The sequence below is a fragment of the Mesoplodon mirus genome (assembly GCF_964341445.2).
Source record: "Mesoplodon mirus genome assembly, chromosome: X".
In the NCBI taxonomy this organism is placed as follows: domain Eukaryota; kingdom Metazoa; phylum Chordata; class Mammalia; order Artiodactyla; family Ziphiidae; genus Mesoplodon; species Mesoplodon mirus.
The window spans coordinates 91,432,106-91,453,217 of NC_138981.1; the positions used below are offsets into that span (position 1 = coordinate 91,432,106).

At 43.7% G+C, this 21,112-nt stretch overlaps 1 protein-coding gene across 1 annotated transcript in view; it reads left to right on the forward strand.

Moving 5' to 3' along the window:
* LOC309796971 (uncharacterized protein) overlaps positions 1-21,112 on the forward strand; it is a gene marked incomplete at its 3' end in the record, with an annotated part of 41,867 nt that overhangs the window by 14,258 nt on the left and 6,497 nt on the right. Inside the window, exons 2-3 of the mRNA XM_082610355.1 lie at positions 10,168-10,298; positions 11,128-11,356. Of these exons, the coding sequence (XP_082466481.1) occupies positions 10,168-10,298; positions 11,128-11,356 (360 nt within the window). The remainder of the gene's footprint in view (positions 1-10,167; positions 10,299-11,127; positions 11,357-21,112) is intronic.

Consider the following 21,112-nt stretch of genomic DNA (forward strand, 5'->3'; position numbering starts at 1 on the left):
GGAACCTCCACACTGTTTTCCATAGTGGCTGCACCAATTTAATTTCCCACCAACAGCGTAGAAGGGTTCCTTTTGCTCCTCACTTTCTCCAGCATTTAGTGTTCGTAAACGTTTTTTTAAATTTTATTTTATTTTCTTTCTTTATTTGGCTGTGCTGGTTCTTAGTTGGGGCACGTGGGATCTTTGTTGCCCCGTGCAGGATCTTCATTGCACGTGGGATCTTTTAGTTGTTGCATGCAGGATCTTTAGTCGTGGCATGTGGGATCTTTGGTTGTGACATGTGGGATCTTTTAGTTGTGGCATGTGGGCTCTAACTTGTGGCATGCGGGGTCCTTTAGTTGTGGCATGTGGGATCTAGTTCCTCGATGAGGGTTTGAACCTGGGCTCCCTGCATTGGGAGTGTGGAGTCTAAACCATTGGACCACCAAGGGAAGTCCCTGTTTGTAAACTTTTTGATGATGGCCATTCTGACCGGTGTGAGGTGAGACCTCATTATAGTTTTGATTTGCATTTCTCTAATAATTAGTGATGTTGAGCATTGAAGAAGATGTCTTCTAATCCTAGTTTTTTTGAGAGCTTTTATCATGGAAGTTTCTTGAATTATGCTAAAGGCTTTATAAATGTCTCTTAAGATGATCATGAGGATTTTTCTGGTATTCTGTTAGATGTAGTACACTTTGAGTACTTTTTTTAATATAAATTTATTTATTTTTATTTTTCTCTGCGTTGGGTCTTCATTGCTGTGCGTGGGCTTTCTCTAGTTGCGCTGAGCGGGGGCTATTCTTCATTGCAGTACGCGGGCTTCTCCTTGCAGTGGCTTCTCTTGTTGCGGAGCACAGGCTCTAGGCGTGCCGGCTTCAGTAGTTGTGGCACGTTGGCTCAGTATTTGTGGCTCAAGGACTCTAGAGCGCAGGCTCAGTAGTTGTGACACACGGGCTTAGTTGCTCCGGGGCATGTGGGATCTTCCCGGACCAGGGCTCGGACCCGTGTACCCTGCATTGGCGGGTGGATTGTTAACCACTTCTCCAGCAGGGAAGTCCCTACACTGTGATTTCTTTTCTTTCTTTCTTTCTTTCTTTCTTTATTTTTTGCTGCTGTTGCATCTTCGTTGCTGCATGCGGGCTTTCTCTAGTTGCAGTGACTGCAGGCTACTCTTCGTTGCGGTGTGCGGTCTTCTCATTGCGGTGGCCTCTCTTGTTGCGAAGCATGGGCTCTAGGCACGCAGGCTTCAGTAGTTGTGGCACATGGGCTCTAGAGCGCAGGCTCAGTATTTGTGGCACATGGGCTTAGTTGCTCCGTGGCATGTGGGATCTTCCCAGACCAGGGCTCGAACCTGTGCCCCCTTCATTTTTGGGTGGATTCTTAACCACTGCTCCACCAGGGAAGTCCCTACACTGTGATTTCTTAATGTTAAATCAACATTATATTCCTGGGATACAAATCCAAATCAACATTATATTCCTGGGATAAAAATCCTTTGGTCAGGGCATACAATCTTTGTGTATGTTCTTGGACTGCTACAGGCATTATACCCAAGGAGTCTAGGTCGTTTACAGGGAGAGTCCAAAACGGGTTCCAAACAGGCAAGTACAAACAGGCAAGAAACTCATACAATATGGAAGATTCTCTTCTATCATTATACACAATCATGCATGAAGTGAATCTTTTAGAATGAGAAAAAGTTCATAATGAAAAAAGATAACAACTACCATGAACAAAAATTACAAAATATCACACACACACACACACACACACACACACAAACACACAATGCCACATATGGCATGATTCCATTTCTATGAAATGTCCAGATTAGGCAAATCCATAGTGGCAGAAAGGAGATTAGTGGTTGCCAGTGTTTGAGGATAGGAGGGAATGGGGTATGACCGCTTCCTGGGTATAGGGTTTCTTTTTGAGTTGATGAAGATGCTCTGAAACTAGATAGGGGTGATGGTTGCACAGCATCGTGAATGTACTAAAAGAACTGATTTGTACATTTTATTTTTAAAACTTTTTATTTGATTTGTCCATTTTACAGTGACTAAAATCATTAATTTTATGTTATTTTATTTTCACTTTAGTTTAAAAATAATAAAGGAAGAAATGTGCAACCCCGTCTTAACAGAGAAGAGGCTTCTTGTAAAAAAAAAAAAAAAAAAAAAGCCTGAGTTGGGACGTTAAGGATGATTAGGGCTTAGAAAGTCAGTTTGGGCCAAAGCTATGCATAAGGTCTAGTTAGAGGAATGAAGATGGGCAAAGATCCATTAGAAGAAAGAGAACATAGTATATTTGAAGGAGTAAAAGATGATCTGTGCAGCTACAGCAGTGAGCATGGAATGTGTTCATTTTGTGATGTATGCAGACATTAATTTGCACTTACTCTGTGCCAAGCTCGACATCAAGTAGGCCCTTGTAAAGTATTAGCTCATTAAATCTGTACAGCAATCCGGTGAGGTTGGGACTATTTTTCACCTCATTTACTGATGGAGAAATTGAGAATTATTATAGAAGACAGGATTTGAGATATTAAATCCTGAGCCCAAGATCTCACAGCCTGTAAGTGAACTGGAACTTTTATCCAGGCAGTCTGGTTTGAGAGCTCACACCCTTTAAGTGCCACAGCTGCCCAAAGACACCAGGTCCTGCCTCTGCAGGGCAGCTCATCTCATGAGTTTAAAGACACAGGGGATTGGAAAGTGTTTCTGTGTAGAGTTTATGTTTACAGTTTGCCTAAAGTTCAACCGAAATAATCTTTACCCATACACTCACACACACCCACTCAACCCTCCCGATACATTTCTGAGTCATACAAGGTTTTTGCTTTTACATAGTGTTTGCACAGATTTTACCTTTAGACCTCCCAATTCTTCCCAAATCTTAAGGGTATTTTGAAATCCTTCAGGTAGAAACACTGCCTCACCTGAGAGTGGTGTTCCATCAGGGGCGCAGGCAGAGGTGTTGAGTATATCTGAGGCTAGGATATTAAACCAACATATGGGGAAGGAAGCTTTTTTCCTAATCTCTGAGTTTCCTAGGTGGCCATGGGAGAAAGAAGAGAAGTCATTATGTACATGAAATTTTCTACATCAAAATTAATGATATATGTAAATTTCATTAAAATCTGTCAGTGGTTCCCTATTTACTATCTAAACATGAGTACACTTCCTAACAAAGGTCTTAAATTTTGTTTTTGTGTTTTTGGAAGTGGGTGTTACTGATGTTATAGTCACTTCTGTGTTTATTTTGTGTCAGAAGGCACACTGTTTGCATTCTTTGTCAGGATGTATAAGAGGAAGTAGATGCGAGGTAAGTAAAATTTGTTTAATATCTGAGCTCAAAATTCTATAACCTGTTCTAAGTTTCTGGGTCTCTGTCAACCCTATTTTGCCTTTCCAGCTGGCTCACTATTAAGCTGTGCCTGTAGAGATTTCCTGAGAGAGACAAGACGTCTGAAGGAAGGAGAATCTACCATGTCTTGTCTCTGTTCCTGTTCCTCTCTGTATCACCCCCAAAGACAAGAATAGTCTTGCAAATGAACTTTTATTACTTTATTTATTTTGTTTTTATTTATTTATTATTTTTGGCCGTGTCAGGTCTTCGTTGCTGCGCATGGGCTTTCTCTAGGTGCGGCGAGCGGGGACTACTCTTCGTTGTGGTGTGCGGGCTTCTCATTACGGTGGCTTCTCTTGTGCAGCACGGCCTCTAGACTTGCGGGCTTCAGTAGTTGTAGCACGCGGGCTCAGAAGTTGCAGCTCACAGGCTCTAGAGCACAGGCTCAGTAGTTGTGGCTCACAGGCTAAGTTGCTCCGCAGCGTGTGGGATCTTCGTGGACCAGGGCTTGAACCCATGTTCACTGCGTTGGCAGGTGGATTCTTAATCACTGTGCCACAGGGAAGCCCTCTGATGAATTTTTAAGAAGAATTCTTTGATATGTCTTTTATATAATTGTGATATGTTCTTTATCCTTTCATCTGCCCAGAACACTTAGCTTGTCTCCATTCCTTGGCTCTTGTGAATAATGCTGCAATGAGCATAAGGGAGCAGAGCAGAAATCACCTCCTTTGGATCTGTTTTCAGGAGTGGGATTGCTGGCTGATCTGATAGTTCTACTTTCAGTCTTTTGAGGAACCTCCATGCAGTTGTCCACAGTGGCTGCACCATTTTACTTTCCCACCAACAGGGCACCAGGGTTCCCTTTTTACCACACTCTTGCCAACACATGCTGTCTCTTGTCCTTTTGATAATAGCCATCCTAATAGGTGTGATGTCTTAATTGCAGCTTTGATTTGCATTTCCCTGATGGTTAGTGATGTTGAACACCTCTTCATATACCTATTTGCCAGTTGTATGTCTTCTTTGAGAAAATGTTTATTCGAACCCTGTGCCCTTTTATTAATTATTGGTTGATGGTTTTTTTTTTTTTTTGCTGTTGAGTTGATTGAATTCCTTTTATATTTTGCATATTATCCCCTCAACAGATAACATGATTTGCAAATATTTTCTTCTGCTTCACAGGTCAGTTGCCTTTTCATTTTGTTGATTGTTTCCTTTGCTGTGCAGAAGCTTTTGAGTTTGATGTAGTCCACTTGTTTATTTTTGATTTTGTTGCCTTTGTTTTGGTGTCATTTCAAAAAAATATCATTGCCATAACCTATGTCAAGGAGCTTACCCCTGTGTCTTCCTCTAGGAGTTTCACAGATTCAGGCCTTACGTTTAAGTCTTTAATCCATTTTGAGTTCATTTTGGGGTATGGTGTAAGATAAGGCTCCAGTATAGTATCTTTGCACGTGGATATGCAGTGTTCCCAGCAGCATTTATTGAAGAGACTATCCTGTCCTCATTGTGTGTTCTTGGAGTTCTTGTCAAATAGTTGAACATATATGTGTGGGTTTATTTCTGGGCTCTATATTTTGATCCATTGGTCTATATATATATATATATCTGTTCTTATGCCACTACCATACTGTTTTCATTACTATACCTTTGTCATATAATGAAATCAGGAACCATGATGCCTCCAGGTTTGTTATTTGTGGGGTGGTTCATCAAAGGGTACAAATGATCAGTTATAAGATGAATACATTCTAGGGATCTAATGCACAGCATGCAGATTTAATTTAAGATATTGTATGGTATGCTGGAGACTTGCTGAGAGAGTAGATCTTAGTTTTATCCCACGCACCACCCCAAAAAACCTTTAGCTATGTGAGGTAATAGATGCATAAATTAGTTTGACTGTGGTAATCATTTAACAGTGTGTACATACATCAAGCATCACATTGTTCCCCTTCAATATACAAATTTTATTTGTAAATTATACTTCCATATAGTTGGAGGGGATGGGAGGAATGTGTGTCCTGTTCACATGGAAAAAATTAATTACTATAAACTGTCAGAGGTGAAGCACAGTATTTGGGTTACTAGAAAAATACACTTTTAGTCAGCTGTCTTCAATAAACTCAATGAGCGAAAGGAAACAGTGATCAAAGAACTAGGAAACAATGAGAAAGATGTATCCCAAAGAGATAGAAATTATAAATAGGGACAAAAAAAAGTTCTTCAGGGGCTTCCCTGGTGGCGCAGTGGTTGAGAGTCCGCCTGCCGATGCATGGGGCACGGGTTCGTGCCCCGGTCTGGGAAGATCCCACACGCCACGGAGCGGCTGGGTCCGTGAGCCATGGCCGTTGGGCCTGCACGTCCGGAGCCTCTGCTCCGCAACGGGAGAGGCCAAAACAGTGAGGCCCGCGTACCGCAAAAAAAAAAAAAAAAAAAAAAAAAAAAAAAAAAAGTTCTTCAGCTGAAAATCACCGTAAGTGAGATGAAAATTTAATAAAAGATGTCCAACAGCAAATTTGAACAGGAGCAAAAGGATCAGCAAAGTTTAAAAGGTTAGTTGAAATATCCAGTCTCTGGAAAGGAAAAGAGGAGCAGAAAAAGCAAAGAATGAAGAATAATGAGCAAATCCTATGAGACTTATATGCATCAGCAAGCTTATCAATGTACACATAATGACAGTGGCAGAGGCAGAGGAGAGAGAGAAAGGGGCAGGAAATGTTTAAAGAAATGATGCCTGAAAACCTCCAAACTCGGAGGAAAGACATGAATCTACACACCCAGTAAGTTCTACACACTCCAAGCAGGATAAAATCAGAGATCCCCACCTAGGCACATCATGATCAAATTATCAAAAGTCAAAGACAAAGAGTGAACCTTGAAAACAGCCATAGAAACAACTCCTCATGTACAAGTAATCGTCGGTAAGATTTGTGCCCATTCCTCTACAGAAACCACAGAGGACAGGTGGCATTGGAATGGCATATTAAAAGCATAGAACAAATGAACAAAAATACCCTTTCAACCAAGAATTCTATATGTGGGGGAAATGAAGGGGAGTTAAAGACATTCCAAGACAAACAATAACTGAGAGAGTACATAGCTAGTAAGCTTGCCCTATAGAAAGTACTGAAAGGAGTCCTTCAGGCTGAATTGAAACAATGCTGGGCACGTATTGGAAGCAATATGAAGAAATAAACCACAAAGGCCAAGGTAACTACACAGGTAAACGCAGAAGCCAGTATTGCTGCACTTTTGGTTTATATCTCCTCTTTTTGTTCTCATATATGATTTAAAATACAAATGTATAAAGCATTAACTATAAATCTCTGTTAATGGGCACCAAATATACAAACATGCCGTGTGTCACCATAATTAAATAAAGAAATGTGGCAGAGCTAGGGAAAAGCAGAGGTTTTGAATACTATGGCAACTATCTCCGTATTAATACAAACTTGATTATTATAAAGCTAAGATACTAATTGTAACTCCCAGTGTAACCACCGACACTACCCCACAAAAAGCTCCAGCACTAAAAAAAACTAAAAAAGTACAGCAAAAGGGGTGATGAAGGATCACCTTGTACACTATAAAAATGTAATTAATAACAGAAAATACAGTAATTGAGGAGTGAAGGAACAAAAAACGACTGACATGTGGAAAATAAATAGGAAAATGTCAGGAAAACTCTTTCCTTGTCAGTAATCAATACAATAACCATAGATAAAACTGTTCAACGAAAAGACAGCACCAGTGAGTGAACTTCAGGCAGTCACCTTAGCGCTGGATGCTCTGGCCAACAGTTAGCACCATCTGCACATTTTCATAGACAATCAGGCCGTTGTCGTCGGTCTGGCTGTCTGGTCCGGCCCATGGCGGCAGCGACGTTTCCTTGTGTAAAACTGTCCCCTTTGGGGTAAAGAGCCTTGGGAATCTCTTGGCCCACAGACTCCCAAATTATAAATCCAGGTCACACGTGTCTCTACATATACTAAAACCACTACGCAGGGCTTCGCCAAGACCCTCCTTATGGGCTTTGGTGTTCCGGGCCTTATTGATGGTGACCGAGGCATGCATTTTACTTCACAGGATACACCACGCTGGGCTCTTGAACAGCCTTCAGTGGACCTTATGCCTCCCTACCTGGCCTTAGGCTGCAGGACTCAAGAGTTCCAGAGTGGCTTACTTCCACAAGTTCAGATTCCATTACACGAAAATGGCACGTTTCTGTCGCTTGCAACACGCCAGAGGTGAATTATAGTATAGGGTCTGACTGCATCCTTTGGTGTTTGACTGCTGAGGGCTTTTAAACGTCAACCCTCCCTCTTCCTCATTGCCCCACCCTCCACTCTCTCCTTTGGCACGGTTGTAGGGTGGAGGGCAGGAGGAGTGGGCATCAAACGACACTAGCTACTGCCAGCACAAGGGAACTGTCATGCTGGCCCCATCCACTAATCACAGTAGAACTCCCAAAGCAATTTCTTCCATTCCTGACTCTCTGAAGTCTATTTTGGAGCAGCTTGAAAAGGCTGCCCTGCTCTCCCCCCAGAAGCCTCCTCACGTAAGGAATACACTTTGCATCGCGTCTCGGTAGTGTGTGTGTGTGTGTGTGTGGTGTCACCAGTCTTGATTGACCGTTGAACCCAACTTGGGATAGGAGGAGTCCATAGTGACTCAGGGTGGCAACAACAGCTCTTCTCCTCAGCCTTCCCAGGAGCGCACTGCAGAATGTGTGCTTCCCATCTGTGAAGCGTTAGGATGTGTCAAATTAGATGTCCTGGATCCCAAGGCAGTGTGCTTACTGGAAGTAAGGGACATAGCTTATGTTCTCCTGAACGTGAAGTTACAGCTGACACCCAGTCTAGCTTCTATGCCCATCAACAGTAGTAACTGGGATTAGCATAAAATAGTTGTTGATTTCTTCCTCGTTTTCAGCATTCGTTACCCTTGACCACTCGGCTAAGTGGGGCTGAGTACAACAAAAAGTCTCGGACTGTTGACCGAGAAATGACTCTAGGAAGCCTGTGCTGTTAAGGTCTGCCATGCTGTATTAGTCTGCTCAGGCTAATAAAATGCCTAATAAAATGCCATAGGCTGGGCGGCTTAAACAAGACAGTTATTTATTTCCTAGAGTTCTGGAGGCTAGGAAGCCCAAAGTCAGGGTGTCAGGATGGTGGAGTTCTTGGTGAGGGCCCTCGTTTTGGCTTGAAGATAGCCACCTTCTTCCTGTGGCTTCACGTTGGGATGGTGGGAGGAGAGTACCATCTATGGTCTCTTCCTGTAAGGGCAATAATCCCAATGTGTGGACCCCAGCCTCCTGACCTTACCAAAACTGAATGACCTACCAAAGACCCAGTCTCCAAATACCATCTCCGGGGGGTGGGGTGGGGCTGGGGCTGGGCTTCTCGTATGAATTTGGGAGGCAAGGGGTGTGCACAATCCAGTGCAGAGCAGGTGCTCAGCCCAGTCTTTAAAAGAAATCTCTGTCTCTCTCTCTCTCTCTCTGTCTCTCTTCCCTCTCTCTCTCTGTCTTCATTTCTTGGAGGCTGCAACGGAATTGGGGAGCCCTGATGAAACACTCTCCAGCTCCTGTCTTTACTGCTTCTTCCACTCTCCATTCTCACTGCATCCATATCGACTCTGTATGTCCTTTTCTAAGGAGCCTTAACAGCATTAAAACCTCCAAATTCTCTTGCTGTCTCCTGTGGGAGGTTTTAAGCGTTGCTGAGATTTGATCTATACAACTTCTCTCTCTCTCTCGGTTTTGAACTAAGTGTGTCTGTATCAGTGTGAGCTGCCCCAGGGTGGCAATTGGGGAAAACATGCAGGTTCCCATACCCCAGGGCGCCGCCTTTAGGGGTATTGTAGTTTTGCTCTTGCAGTTGTGGAATGAAAAGAAGGGATTCCTGTGCGCTCACAGAGGCTGAGGGTGAGCTGGCCCTTTAAGGCCTCCAGGGAAAGTGAAGACCTTGATCACTCATTGGACGGTGGTGCTGTCAATCCTTGGCTGCTGGCAAATGAGCTTAGAGTCGGTGCTGGAGGAAGTGGCCCTTCGTTGACCCTTGTAAGGTGCGCCTCCCGTCACCAGCCAATCAAGCTCTTTCCCGCCTTGTGCGCAGCAGGCGCGGCCCAGTCTCGGTGGGGCACTCGGCGGGCAGGCCGTCTGCACTTCCCGTAGCGGGGCTCGCAGAGGAATCTTCTCCGACTCTGGTGCCCTGGGCAGGCGGCTTCTCTGCAGCCCCCACCCCGTCCCGGTGGCCCAGCTGCCAACAGCGTCCCCTCCCTCAGCGGCACTCAGCGCAGCGGCCGCCATCTTCCCCACGGTCGTCACTGCAGCCCGATCCGTGTCTGGCGTGTCCCTCCAGCCATGTCTGCCACCGAGGAGCGTGGGCCGATCCCAGGTGGCCAGGATAGAGCTGGTGGCAGGGCGGGTGGTGACCCCAGTCCCCTCGGGGTCCGTGCCTCCCCTTCTGGAGGGATGGATGGAGTCGAGGGGGCCGCGGCCCTTCTGGCTTCCCTGGGGCTCTCCAGAGCCCTTCACGGGGAGGATGGTGGGCAGGAGGCCGCCCAGGCCGCAGTGGCAGAAGACTGGGATGCAGAGATGGTGGAGGAGGAGGCGGAAGAGTTTGAATTAGACACCGAGGACCGGGAGGAGGCTGAGTACCAGTCAGAAGAGGGGGAGGAAACTGAGGAAGAGGTCGAGGAGGAGGAAGAGACAGAAGAGGAGGACGAGCATGGGCAGCTAGGCGCGGGAGTGGTCGCAGGCCGCGGGGCGCCCGCGGTGCAGTTTCATTTCCTGCTCCGGGATGTGGCCCATTGTCTTCTGCACCACAGCCACTACAAGGACCGTGTCCTGGTCGGGCCCCACGCCAGCCGCGTGATGGTCAGGCGCCGCTCCCGACGGCCCTCGGACCGTGCAGAGGCTGCCGCGCTTCCTCACGGGCAGGAAGACCTGGGAGAGGCAGGTGAGGTCTGGGGGGGGCGAGTACCAGGCAGAGGGCCCCCCGCCCTGGGAGCCGCGGGAGCCTGCGGAGGGGGTGGCATCCCAGAAGGCAGAGGAACCGGTGGCGGGGGCAGGGGAGGCTGAGTTCTGGGCGGGCGAGGTCCTGGCTGATGGCTCCGAGTCCTGGGTGGCTGGGACTTGTGGACCCGTCGAAGGGGCCGAGGCTGGCGAGGCGCGGCCCAGTCCCCTGTCCCTTGCAGCCCCTGACTGGGCATCGGCCTCAAAGGCAGGGTGCACTCAGCGCTGGCCTCTGGCGGTTAAGTAGCGGGTCAAAGCTCTCAAAAACCTTCAGGCACGATATGCACAAGTAGAAGCCCAATTCAATAAAGACCTTTAGGATCTTGAGAAAAAGTATGCTGCCTTCTACCAACCTAGGGGCAAACAAATGGCATACCTCACTTTTGGCTGACGGGCTTTGAAAAATGTAAAGATTCTCAGTACGATGACCTGAGAAAATGATGAAATGGCACAGGGGCACATTTCAGTGGCTGAGGAATCAATGAGATTCGCGGTAGAATTTGTCTTGAAAGCGGGTGAACACTTGCCAGTGAGGTTCTGGCAGAAACATACAAAAATCCGCTCAGAATCAAATGATTTCGATCCCTTCTCCAAAGGGCCAGAAATAATCAGCAGCACAGTGTGTGAGATCTCCTGGAAAGAGGGGGAAAATGTTGGGAAAACTGTCAAGCAGCAAAAGGGTGAGGGCCAAGGAAGTGCTGTATCAACCAGTAGGAACATGATCAGTTATTCTTCTTTATTTATTTATTTTCTGACATATTTCTCTTCTCCAGATCCTCCTGAGAGCAGAGAACTAGATTCTGCTGCTGATTTTAAATCGGGAAATGTTTCCCACCACCTTGGGATGCCAAAGTCCGTATCACTTGACACTAAAGAAGAGAGTGAATATCATTATGAAAGTGCTGAGGAAGAGAAAGAGGATGGAGATGAAAAAGCAGAAGAAGGACCGAAGCTGGATATGGTCTCAGCAGAGGGCAGCTCTGGAGAACACAAGGTATTATTGTATAGTGCAACCGGTCCTGACATATACCTGTTACTGACAGCTTTATGTTTTGTTTTGTTTACATCCTTAATCTATTTTATGTTTATCTTTTTAACATCTTTATGGGAGTATAATTGCTTTACAGGGGTGTGTTAGTTTCTGCTTTATAACAAAGTGAATCACCTATAGTATACCAATATCCCCATTTCTCTTCCCACTTGCGTCTCCCTCCCACCCTCCCCATCCCACCCGTCTAGGTGGTCACAGAGCTCCGAGCTGATCTCCCTGTGCTACGCAGCTGCTTCCCACTAGCTATCTATCATGTTTTTAATGTTGTTTGTAAAGTAAATAAGAAAAAATTGTTGAAATTTAGTTTTGGAAGAACAGTTTAATGTTAATAATGTGCTTGTATTCTAGATGGTATGGAAAGAAGTGTGTTCTGAAATGTATTTCATTTACAGCCACAAGTCCATTGTCCTGGAGCTTTAAGTCTACTGCAGATGGGAAATTTATCAGACCTGGAAATAGAGACCTATATTTTTTTAGAGGTCTAAAATATAGAGACCTATAGTGTTAGAGACTGGTCACCAGGAGAAGCAGCTAAAGCGACTAAGCTGTGCACTAGCTGTACCTTCATCACCTGGCCACAGAAATGAAGTCTCTTGGAATAGCAATGCCTTTGAGACGGTGACTCCTTACAAAGTAGTAAAAAGTTAAGGATTTCAAATAAGACTGCATTTCATGAGTAATTCACAAATATTAGTTCAATTTAGATGTTTTATTCAAAAGGAAAGAAAATTAGCCACAGTATTATTATTGGCTCTCACTGAGTTGGTAATTCAATCCTAGTTTCTCTTCCCGCTACCCATTCATCTTTTCCTTTCTCTCTCTCATCTCTCTCTCTCTCTCAGTATCACACTCTTTCTTTCTCCCTTTCTTAATTTTCACACCTGTGGATGTTTGATAACAGCCACATTCTCACTTTATAGATATGGAAACTGAAGGTCAGGGCTCATAAGGGATTTATGATCTGTGTAAGGAGCATAGGCTCTTAACTTGGAAAGACATTTAAATCACAGAGTGGCCTTTCAAGAAAAAAAAACTAACATATATAGTGGTTGGCAAGAGAGAGATGTGGTTGGTGTGATGAAATGATGTGCACCCTGACAACCAAGGGTCTGGGTTACAAGAAGAAAACATTTTGTTTTCTCCTTGGAGAGCCAGGAGATGTACATAGTATTGACTCATATTTAGAAAGTCCCTGGTGCATGTTATTGGTGTACAATTGTTAATTGACTCTTATCCCATCCTACAGTTGGAAGACATAAAAAGAAGTGGAAAGCGAAAGAAAAGAAAAATGTGTCCTTCACGGAGATTCTAGTTTTCATTAGCCCACAACACAGATTTTGTTTCAAAGTTCAACATCCCAAAATGATATTAACTGCTATCTGACTTTATTCTTACGTTTTACATATAAATTTGACAGTATTGTTCACATTGAAAATAAAAGCTTGTTTGACACGAATAAGCTGCAGATTTTTTTTTAACATAAATAACACTGACTCCAATGTATCTTTGTTCTATTTATTTCGGCCCACCTTACTGTCATTGAAAGGGATTTCTTTCAAGTATTTGGTAAGCCTGTTTGACATCCTTTTATAGCAGCCTCAAATAAATTAAAATATTAGATTATAAACAACTTGTGTGATGATAGAGATGGTGGCCCAGCCTCTAGTATATGTTATTGAAAGAAACTGATGGATGACCTAGCTTGCCTGGGGACCAGATGGTGCTATTGGCCTGCCATGGAGCAGCAGCATCAGCATCAGCATCAGCATCAACTGGGAACTTGTTTGAAATGCAAATTCTCAGGCCCTGCCCCAGACCTACTGGATTGGATATTCTGAAGGTAGGCTGCTAGCCATCAGGTTTTTACAAGTCCTCCAAGTGCTACTGAAGCACACTAAAGTTTGAGAACCACTGCTTTAGAGCAGTGGGGGAAACGTTTAAGTACACCTACAGTAGAACCAGCCTTAATTCACTGACTTGGTACTATTGCAGGTAAACTGAACAGGATGGTAAGATCTGGACTGAGGAAGGTACTAGAATTCTCAGGGGCCTGAGACACAAAGACCTCCCGGAGGGAGGTGTTAGTTTCCTAGGTTGACCGTAACAAATTACCACAAAGCAGGTGGCTTAAAACAACCGAAATTTATTCTCTCACAGTTCTGGAGACCAGAAGTCTGAGGTTAAAGTGTCGGCAGGACTGGTTCCTTCTGGAGGCTTAGAGGAAGCATCCGTTCCATGCCTCTCTCCTAGTTTCTGGTGGTTGCTGTGAATCCTTGGCATCACTCGGCTTGTACATGCAGATTTCCAGTGTCGTTCTTCATCTTTACATAGTGTTTTCCCCTGTCTCTGTTTCTGTGTTCTTTCTCTTCTTACAAGGACACCAGTCATATTGGATGAAGGGCCCACCCTAATCCAGTATGACCTCATCTGATCTTTATTACACCTGCAAATACCCTATTTCCAAATAAGGTCACATTTACAGTTTCCGGGGGTCAAGACTTCACCATATCTTTTGCAGGGATACAATTCAGCTTATAACAAGGGGCAAAGATTCAGTAGTGGAAGGGACAAATAGATAAAGGAAGAACCTAGTTCCAACACGATAAAAGCATTATGATACCATGCACATATGAAGTTTAAAGGCATTCAAAATTATTAGATTGATTATACATACATCTATTTGTAGTAAAAGGCATACATAGGAGTAATGCATGCATATGTAGAATGCAGAAAGGTGTGTATGAGAACAATAAACTTATTTAAGACAGTGGTTAAATGTATGGAAAGAAAGGGAGAATTCAGTTAGGGAGGGGAATAGTGGGTTTCAATTTTATTTGTAAGCTTACGTTTCTTAAGACGGCTGATGGTTGCATGGGTGTAGCATTCTCTGTACCTTTGTCGAGGTCTGAAATATGTCCTAATTTAAAGAAAATTAAAAGAGGAAATGGGCGTAGTATCTGGAACTTCTTTAAGGGAAAAGAGTGAAGTGGTCCTTGAGCAGAGCAGATGATCAGAGAAGGGGAGGACCAGGGGTTTGAGGGTACAAAGCCTTATTTCTACATTTAGTTAAGGCTGCTTGAGAGCTTCCTGGTTAGCATCAATACATTTTCTGTTTTCCATGCTAGTTCCTCTCGTATCCTAGAGTAGATTAACGTTATTTATGTGTGTATCGCCCCAGCTCCCTAAAATGTGAGCTTCTGACTTGTTCAGAACGTAAAGGCTTTTATTGATTTCTCTCTTCTAAAGCACTGTGTTTTCTTCTTCATAGATGCTTGATAAAGTTCTGTTAAAGTGAAGTGAGTGTAATGTATCCACAACCCTTTCCCCTGTCAGTGGGGTTGACATTTAAAAATGCATTGTCATGTAGTAACACAGAGTATTCCTCATGGCTAGAACAACAACAACAAAAGGCACGAGGCCTTTTGTCACCATTGTTTAATGAAAGAACAGTCCAAGTAGAAATTTATCCATGTACGGTCCCTCGAAAGACCTCAAATTGGTTTGGTTCCATATGGTTCATGCCATGCCAGCAGGGTGTGTGTGTGTGTGTGTATTTCTGTGTTATATAGTTAGTGTATTAACTATCGTTAATATTAAAGGCCTTTACCTGCGCTTAAAAATTTTCGGAGGTTCACTTTATTTATATATTTATTGGTTTATTTGTTTATTTATTTATATTTTTGGCCATGTCATGTGGCATGCAGGATATCAGATCACCGACCAGGTTTCGAACCCGTGCCCCCTGCATTGGGAGCACAGAGTCTTAACCACTGGACTGCCAGGGAAGTCCCGGGAGTTTCAGTTTAAACAAACGCATGCATACCTCTTTTTGAGATAAGCCTTTTTTGGTGCATGCTCGGAGTCCTTATCCCTGCCCCTTACCGAGCTCCAGTTACCTAGGGCCCTGAATTTACTCCCCAGGTGGCCCCATGTCCCAAGCCCCAAGGGGCATGTGTGTTCCTCTTCACTGGGTCTGTGCTTCTGTGGGGTGAGTTGCACTGTCAGTGTTATACTCTCAGGACTGAGAGGTATCTACGAGGTGATGGCCACGTATACAGGTAACAGGAAAAGTGGGCTACGTTATCCACATGTATGCACCTGAAGCCTCTCATGTTGAGGGAGGAAGCTCAGGCTTGCTGCTCTGAGGGTTTGCTGTAGGTCTAACATATCAGGCTTCTCTGAGTCTCTGAGAGACGGTCCCTAAATCAGGTCAGGGACAAATCCTGTGTTTCCTATCTCTCTGGGTGTTTGTGGATTTGTCTGTATCCACATGTATAAAATGTGTTTTCAGTGAGTCCTTCAGCCTTGAAAACTCTGTGCTTTTTCTAGGAAGAGACCTGTCTTGTCCCTCCCTGCCTGGTCCAGGAAAGGTTAGGATGTTCTGATATTTTCCTTGGTTATGGCTCCGTCTTCTGAAAGGATTTGATCCAAAAGTTCTCCTGTTATTCCACTACCTGAGAGGTGACCATTGGGAGAAAAGCAGAGGGGTAGGGTGGGTGCCGAAGTTGGAAACAGTTTTCTGTACCAGTTAGGTGTATGCTAATGACACTAAAGTTAGTGATGAAGAATCACTTTTACTCTTAAGCCACCTATTTTCAGATGCTTATAACTCCAAGGAATACAAATGGGTACAGGTTTACAAGTCTAACAGGGCAGGATTCTCAGACAATGGTGTTTTGTGAAATGTAGTATTATCCAGTCCTGTGAATCACGTCATATAGTAGGATCCGTGTTGAGGCATAAAATGTACATTTCGTAGAAGTCTGAGCAATGAATTATGTGTGTTTATAGATAAGGAATTGATTTCATCCCCAATTCTATGAAGAAAATGAATTTAAAATGATTCAAAGAGGCACCTAAAGGTTGGCTCCTCCCTCTCTCTCTCTGTCTGTCTCTGTCTCTCATCCAATTAGTTATTTACACTGTTGCCTTTCTCTCCGTTTTCCTGCATTATTTTAGACCGCGTCACTTCCTGACAAATTTTATGAACTGTTTCATGTATACAGAAGATAATACAGAATATATGTAAGGTATATCTTAATAATATGTAAACCTGTGTACTCACCACCAAGCTTGAGAACTAGAACACGGCTAATGCCTTGGAAGCCCCTGCTGTGCCCTTCCTGATTCACCCCCTCATTCCTTCCCAGAGGTAACCATGATCCTGAACTGGGATAATAATTCACATTTTTATACATTCACTGCAGAGGAATGTTCCCTTAAATAATGTTATTTCTTTTCCATTTTGGAGTTTATGTAAATCTAACTATACTAGATGTATTACTTGTCTTGCTCTTTCTCTACCCCCGCAATTTTGTGTTTGTGGTATTTATCCATGCTGATGTGTGCAACTGTAGTCATCATTATTCACTGCTCTATAGTTATCCATCATATGAAAATTCCACAATATGTCTATTTCCTGTTGATGGACATGTGGCTTGTTTCCAGCTTTAGGCTTTTGCAAATTATTTTGCGATGAACTTTCTCATTCATATCCCACTGTGCCCTTATACAACAGCTTCTTTAGTTTCTCAGTTGAGAGCAATTCTCCGCACTTCCCCATCCGCCCCAGCCAGGGTGATATTTGATAACGTCTGGAAGCATTTTGGGTGACATAATTGAGGGTGTGCTACTGGCATCTAGTGGGTGGAGGCCAAGGATACTGCTAAACGTCCTACAATGCACAGGACAGTCCTCTACAACCCAGAATTATCTTTCCAACATGTCAGCAGTTGAGAAATCCTGATCTACAGTATAGGCCTAGACATGAAATTTCTGGGTCTTAGGTTCTGTCCAAGTTCAGTTTACTAGGTAACACCAATTATCTTTCAAAACGGTTGTACTAGTTCATATTCCCAAGAGCAGAGGATGAGATTTCTATTTGCTCCACATTCTTGCCAACTCTTAGTATCATTACCTTCATTACTTCTTGCCTGAACTTTGCCCTAGACTCCTAACCTTCTCCTACCTCCCTGTCTTTCCCCACAGATACATGCTTCATATACTTGCTAAGTTAACCTTCCTAAAACCCAACTCTGGCCATGCCAAATTCCTGTAAGAAAAATTTGATGACTCTACTGCATACACAATAAACTTGGCATTTAAGACGCACACAAAAGGGCCCACTAGCTCTGTAGTGCTAGTAATACCAACTTATTAGGTGGTTTTCAAATAAGCCCTGCCCTTTCTCTTCCCTCTGCAGCATGTGTGTTGTTGAAGACTTACCCTTTCTTAAGTCTGTTCTACCTTCATTTCTATGTCCGTTAATTCAGCCAGTTATTAATTCTTTTTAATTTACTGAGTATTTGTCTTTCTCTGTCTCACTCATTTCTCTTAACATAATACCCTCCAAGTCCATCCATGTTGCTGCCAATGGCAAAATTCTTTTTTTATGGCTGATTAGTATTTCTTTGTATATATACCTGACATCTTCTTTGTCCATTCATCTGTTGAAAGACACAGATTGCTTCCATACACTGGCAATTGTAAATGACACTGCTATGAACATTGGGATGCATGCATCTTTTTGAATTCGTGTTTTTGTGTTTTACAGATGGATGCCCAGCAGTGGAATTGTTGGGTCGTATGGTAGTTCTATTTTTAGTTTTCTGAGAAATATCCATACTGTTTTCCACAGTGGCTGCAACAGTTTACACTCCCGCGAAACCGTGTAGGATGGTTCCCTTTTCTCCACATCCTCGCCAAAATTTGTTACGTGTGTCCTTTTGTGAGGTGGTGTCTCATTGTGGTTTTGGTTTGCATTTCCCTGATGATTAGTGATGTTGAACATGTATGCATGTGCCTGTTGGCCATCTGCATTTCCCCAGAGACAGCAGTGGAGACTTCATTCTTAAGGCTACAAGAAGCCATCAAGGGGCTCTACTTTGGGAAATAATTTGTGTTTTAGAAATGTCACTCTGAAAGCAATGTGAAGAAAGGATCAGAGAGGAGCAAGAATGGAGTGCTCATTGTAGCAGTGATTTATGTGAGAGATGCTGAAGTCCTAGACTAAGGTAGGGGTATTGAAAGCACATGAAGAAGTGTATAGAACTGAAAGTCAACAGTGATTGGCTATGGGTGATAACTGGATGTGGAGATACAGAAGGTGTTATAAGCGTAGAAGAATAAGTGGTGGTAGATGTATTGAGAACTTAGTATACCTGAGTGGGAGCAGGAAAAGAAGGAAAAGAGGAGAAACGCCAGGGAATCGCTGGCGGTCCAGTGGTTCGGACTCGGCAGTGGCTGGGGACCAGGGTTCGATCCTGGGTCGGGGAACTAAGATCCCAGCAAGCTGCGCGGCACGGCCAGAAAAAAAAATAGGGAGAACCCCAAACCAAATCAATAGTGACTGGAGGGAGAGACAGAAGAGGGAGAGTGCAGATGGGCAGAAAATAGAGAGGCCAAGGAATAGGAGGGCTCAGTGAGATAAAAGAACACGTGTAGATAGAGTGGAAGAATGAGAGAGCAGCATGGCCAGGGGCTTGCGGTCCAACACTGGGATATTTTCCTTTTAGATGTGAGAGGTAGAGTAGTTTAGGGTGAAGAATAAACCAGAGTGTCTCTGTGAGAGGGGTTGGCTAGTATGTTGTAAAGATGTTCATTGGAAATGAGAGCGTCAAATTGTTGAGTGATTGATGTGGAAGTTGGAGTCATGTAGAAAGTGGTAGGATGGGGCAGAGAGCAGTGGATGGCTAGGGTCAGTGGATGATAGCGTGAGGGAGTTATAGAAGGTGGCATAGCGGGATAGCTTAAACCTCAATGATAAATTTTAGGACTGTAGGGACTGATAGATACGTTAACAATGAGAGCTGGAGATTTTAACCCACCACTCTTAGAACATGAACGTCCAAGCAAACAGAAATAAGCAGTGATATCAAAGGCCTAAGCAATAATACATTTGAGCTATTAGATACTATAAAACTTTATACCCAACAAGCAGAGAACATAAATTCTGTTGAGCATATTGACCGTTTACAGAAATAGACCTTACTAAGAAAAAGGAAGCCTCAATAAACTGCAAAGGATCACTGGCATGAAATCTAGGCTCTCTGAAGATAATGCTTAACGCAGTGGGTAATAACACAGAGATAGCTTTAAAACACCCAAATGTTTGGAAACAAAATAGCATACTACTAACTAATCCTTGGATTGGAGGAAATCAAGAAATATGCAGAACTGAATAACGGGAATATTCAGTATCCCTCAAAGTTTAAGATATATTTACCCTGGACCCACTAATACTACCACTAGGCGCTTCGCCTAGAGAACCCCATGCCCATGCAAAGCAGATGACAAGGCCAAGGATGCACAGAGCTGCATTGTTTGTAATTGTCCAGAACTGGACACAACCCAAATTCAAATACTAGTTGGGTAGGTATATGAAGTGATATATGCATCAGTGGAATGTCATACAGCAAAGAAAATGAACAATCTTGGCTACATACAAGTTAGATGAATCTTATGAATCAAGATATCAAGCCAGAAAAAGAAAAAGAACACACACACACACAAGAAAACATTCTATAGGAGGCCATTTTTACAAAGTACAAAAACAGGCATGCATAAATAAATCACAAGAGCCTACAAAATACCTGGGTGTATGAGGGAAAAGCACAAGAGACTTTTGCACGGGGGCGGTGGTGGTCATGTTTGTTTTAACTCAAGTAGTAGTTATAATTTCCAGAATTGTTTTCTTGAATAATACCCCAGAACTGGGACAATCAGGAGGGTGGAAAGTGAAGAAGACTTTGGACCACTCTGTTTCTGCTGAGAGCATCACAAATTTTGGCTTTGAGACCACATTGCCTCCTCCTCCATCTATACAAAGTTGATGTCCCATGCCTTGCCTTTTGATACCCACAAAACTAGGAACTGTACCCTGGGACCTCTATTATTACTGCTGCAGGAGAAGCAACAGTTTCTGAGCCCATGCTCACTAAGAGAAATCAGAAACCACAGAAGAAGCAGCATAGACTCCACCTTCCTGCTCCCACCAAGTCTCATGGGGGTTTATTATCTGCTTGGCAGAGGCTAAGCTATGTGTGGAATCCAGGCCATAAGGGCGGGAGTTCAGGAAATGTAGACTTGGTCTGCAACCTCGACCAAGCCTTACCTGCTGTGATTGGGATTGTAATGGAGTCAAGTGAGCTAATCTACGATATTTGCCACAGGATATAAAACTGGAAGTGGGGAAGCCAATTAGGAGGCTATTGGAGTAGTCCACCTGAGAGACGATGGGAGCTTGGACCAGAGTGACAAAAGCAAGGCGTTAGAAAGTGGTTGGATTTATATTTTACTCAGAAAATAGGACTTGTCTATAAATTATGGCAGGGTTGAGGGAAAGACATAAAAGTGTGAAGATTAATACTTCCTTTCACTCCTGCCCCAGACATCCAGTTTTCTCTGCAAACCCTCAAGCCTGGTTCAGGAGCCCCTCTTATGTATATCACTGCACCATGTGTTTTGAAATTCCTTGGCTCATCATCTATATTTCTACTAAAGAGTTGTTTCCCTGGGGGCAGACCGTGTGTGTGGCTGTGCATGGCACAAGACCTGGCATATGGCTCTCTCTCAGTAAATACTGCTATCATGAGGAATGGAGGAATACCACATGACCTTGAGTTCACCAACTCAGTGACCTGGGGAATTCCTCTGTATTAAGGGGCCCTATGACACCTTGCTTATTTCCAGTGTTGCCAGATGGGGCT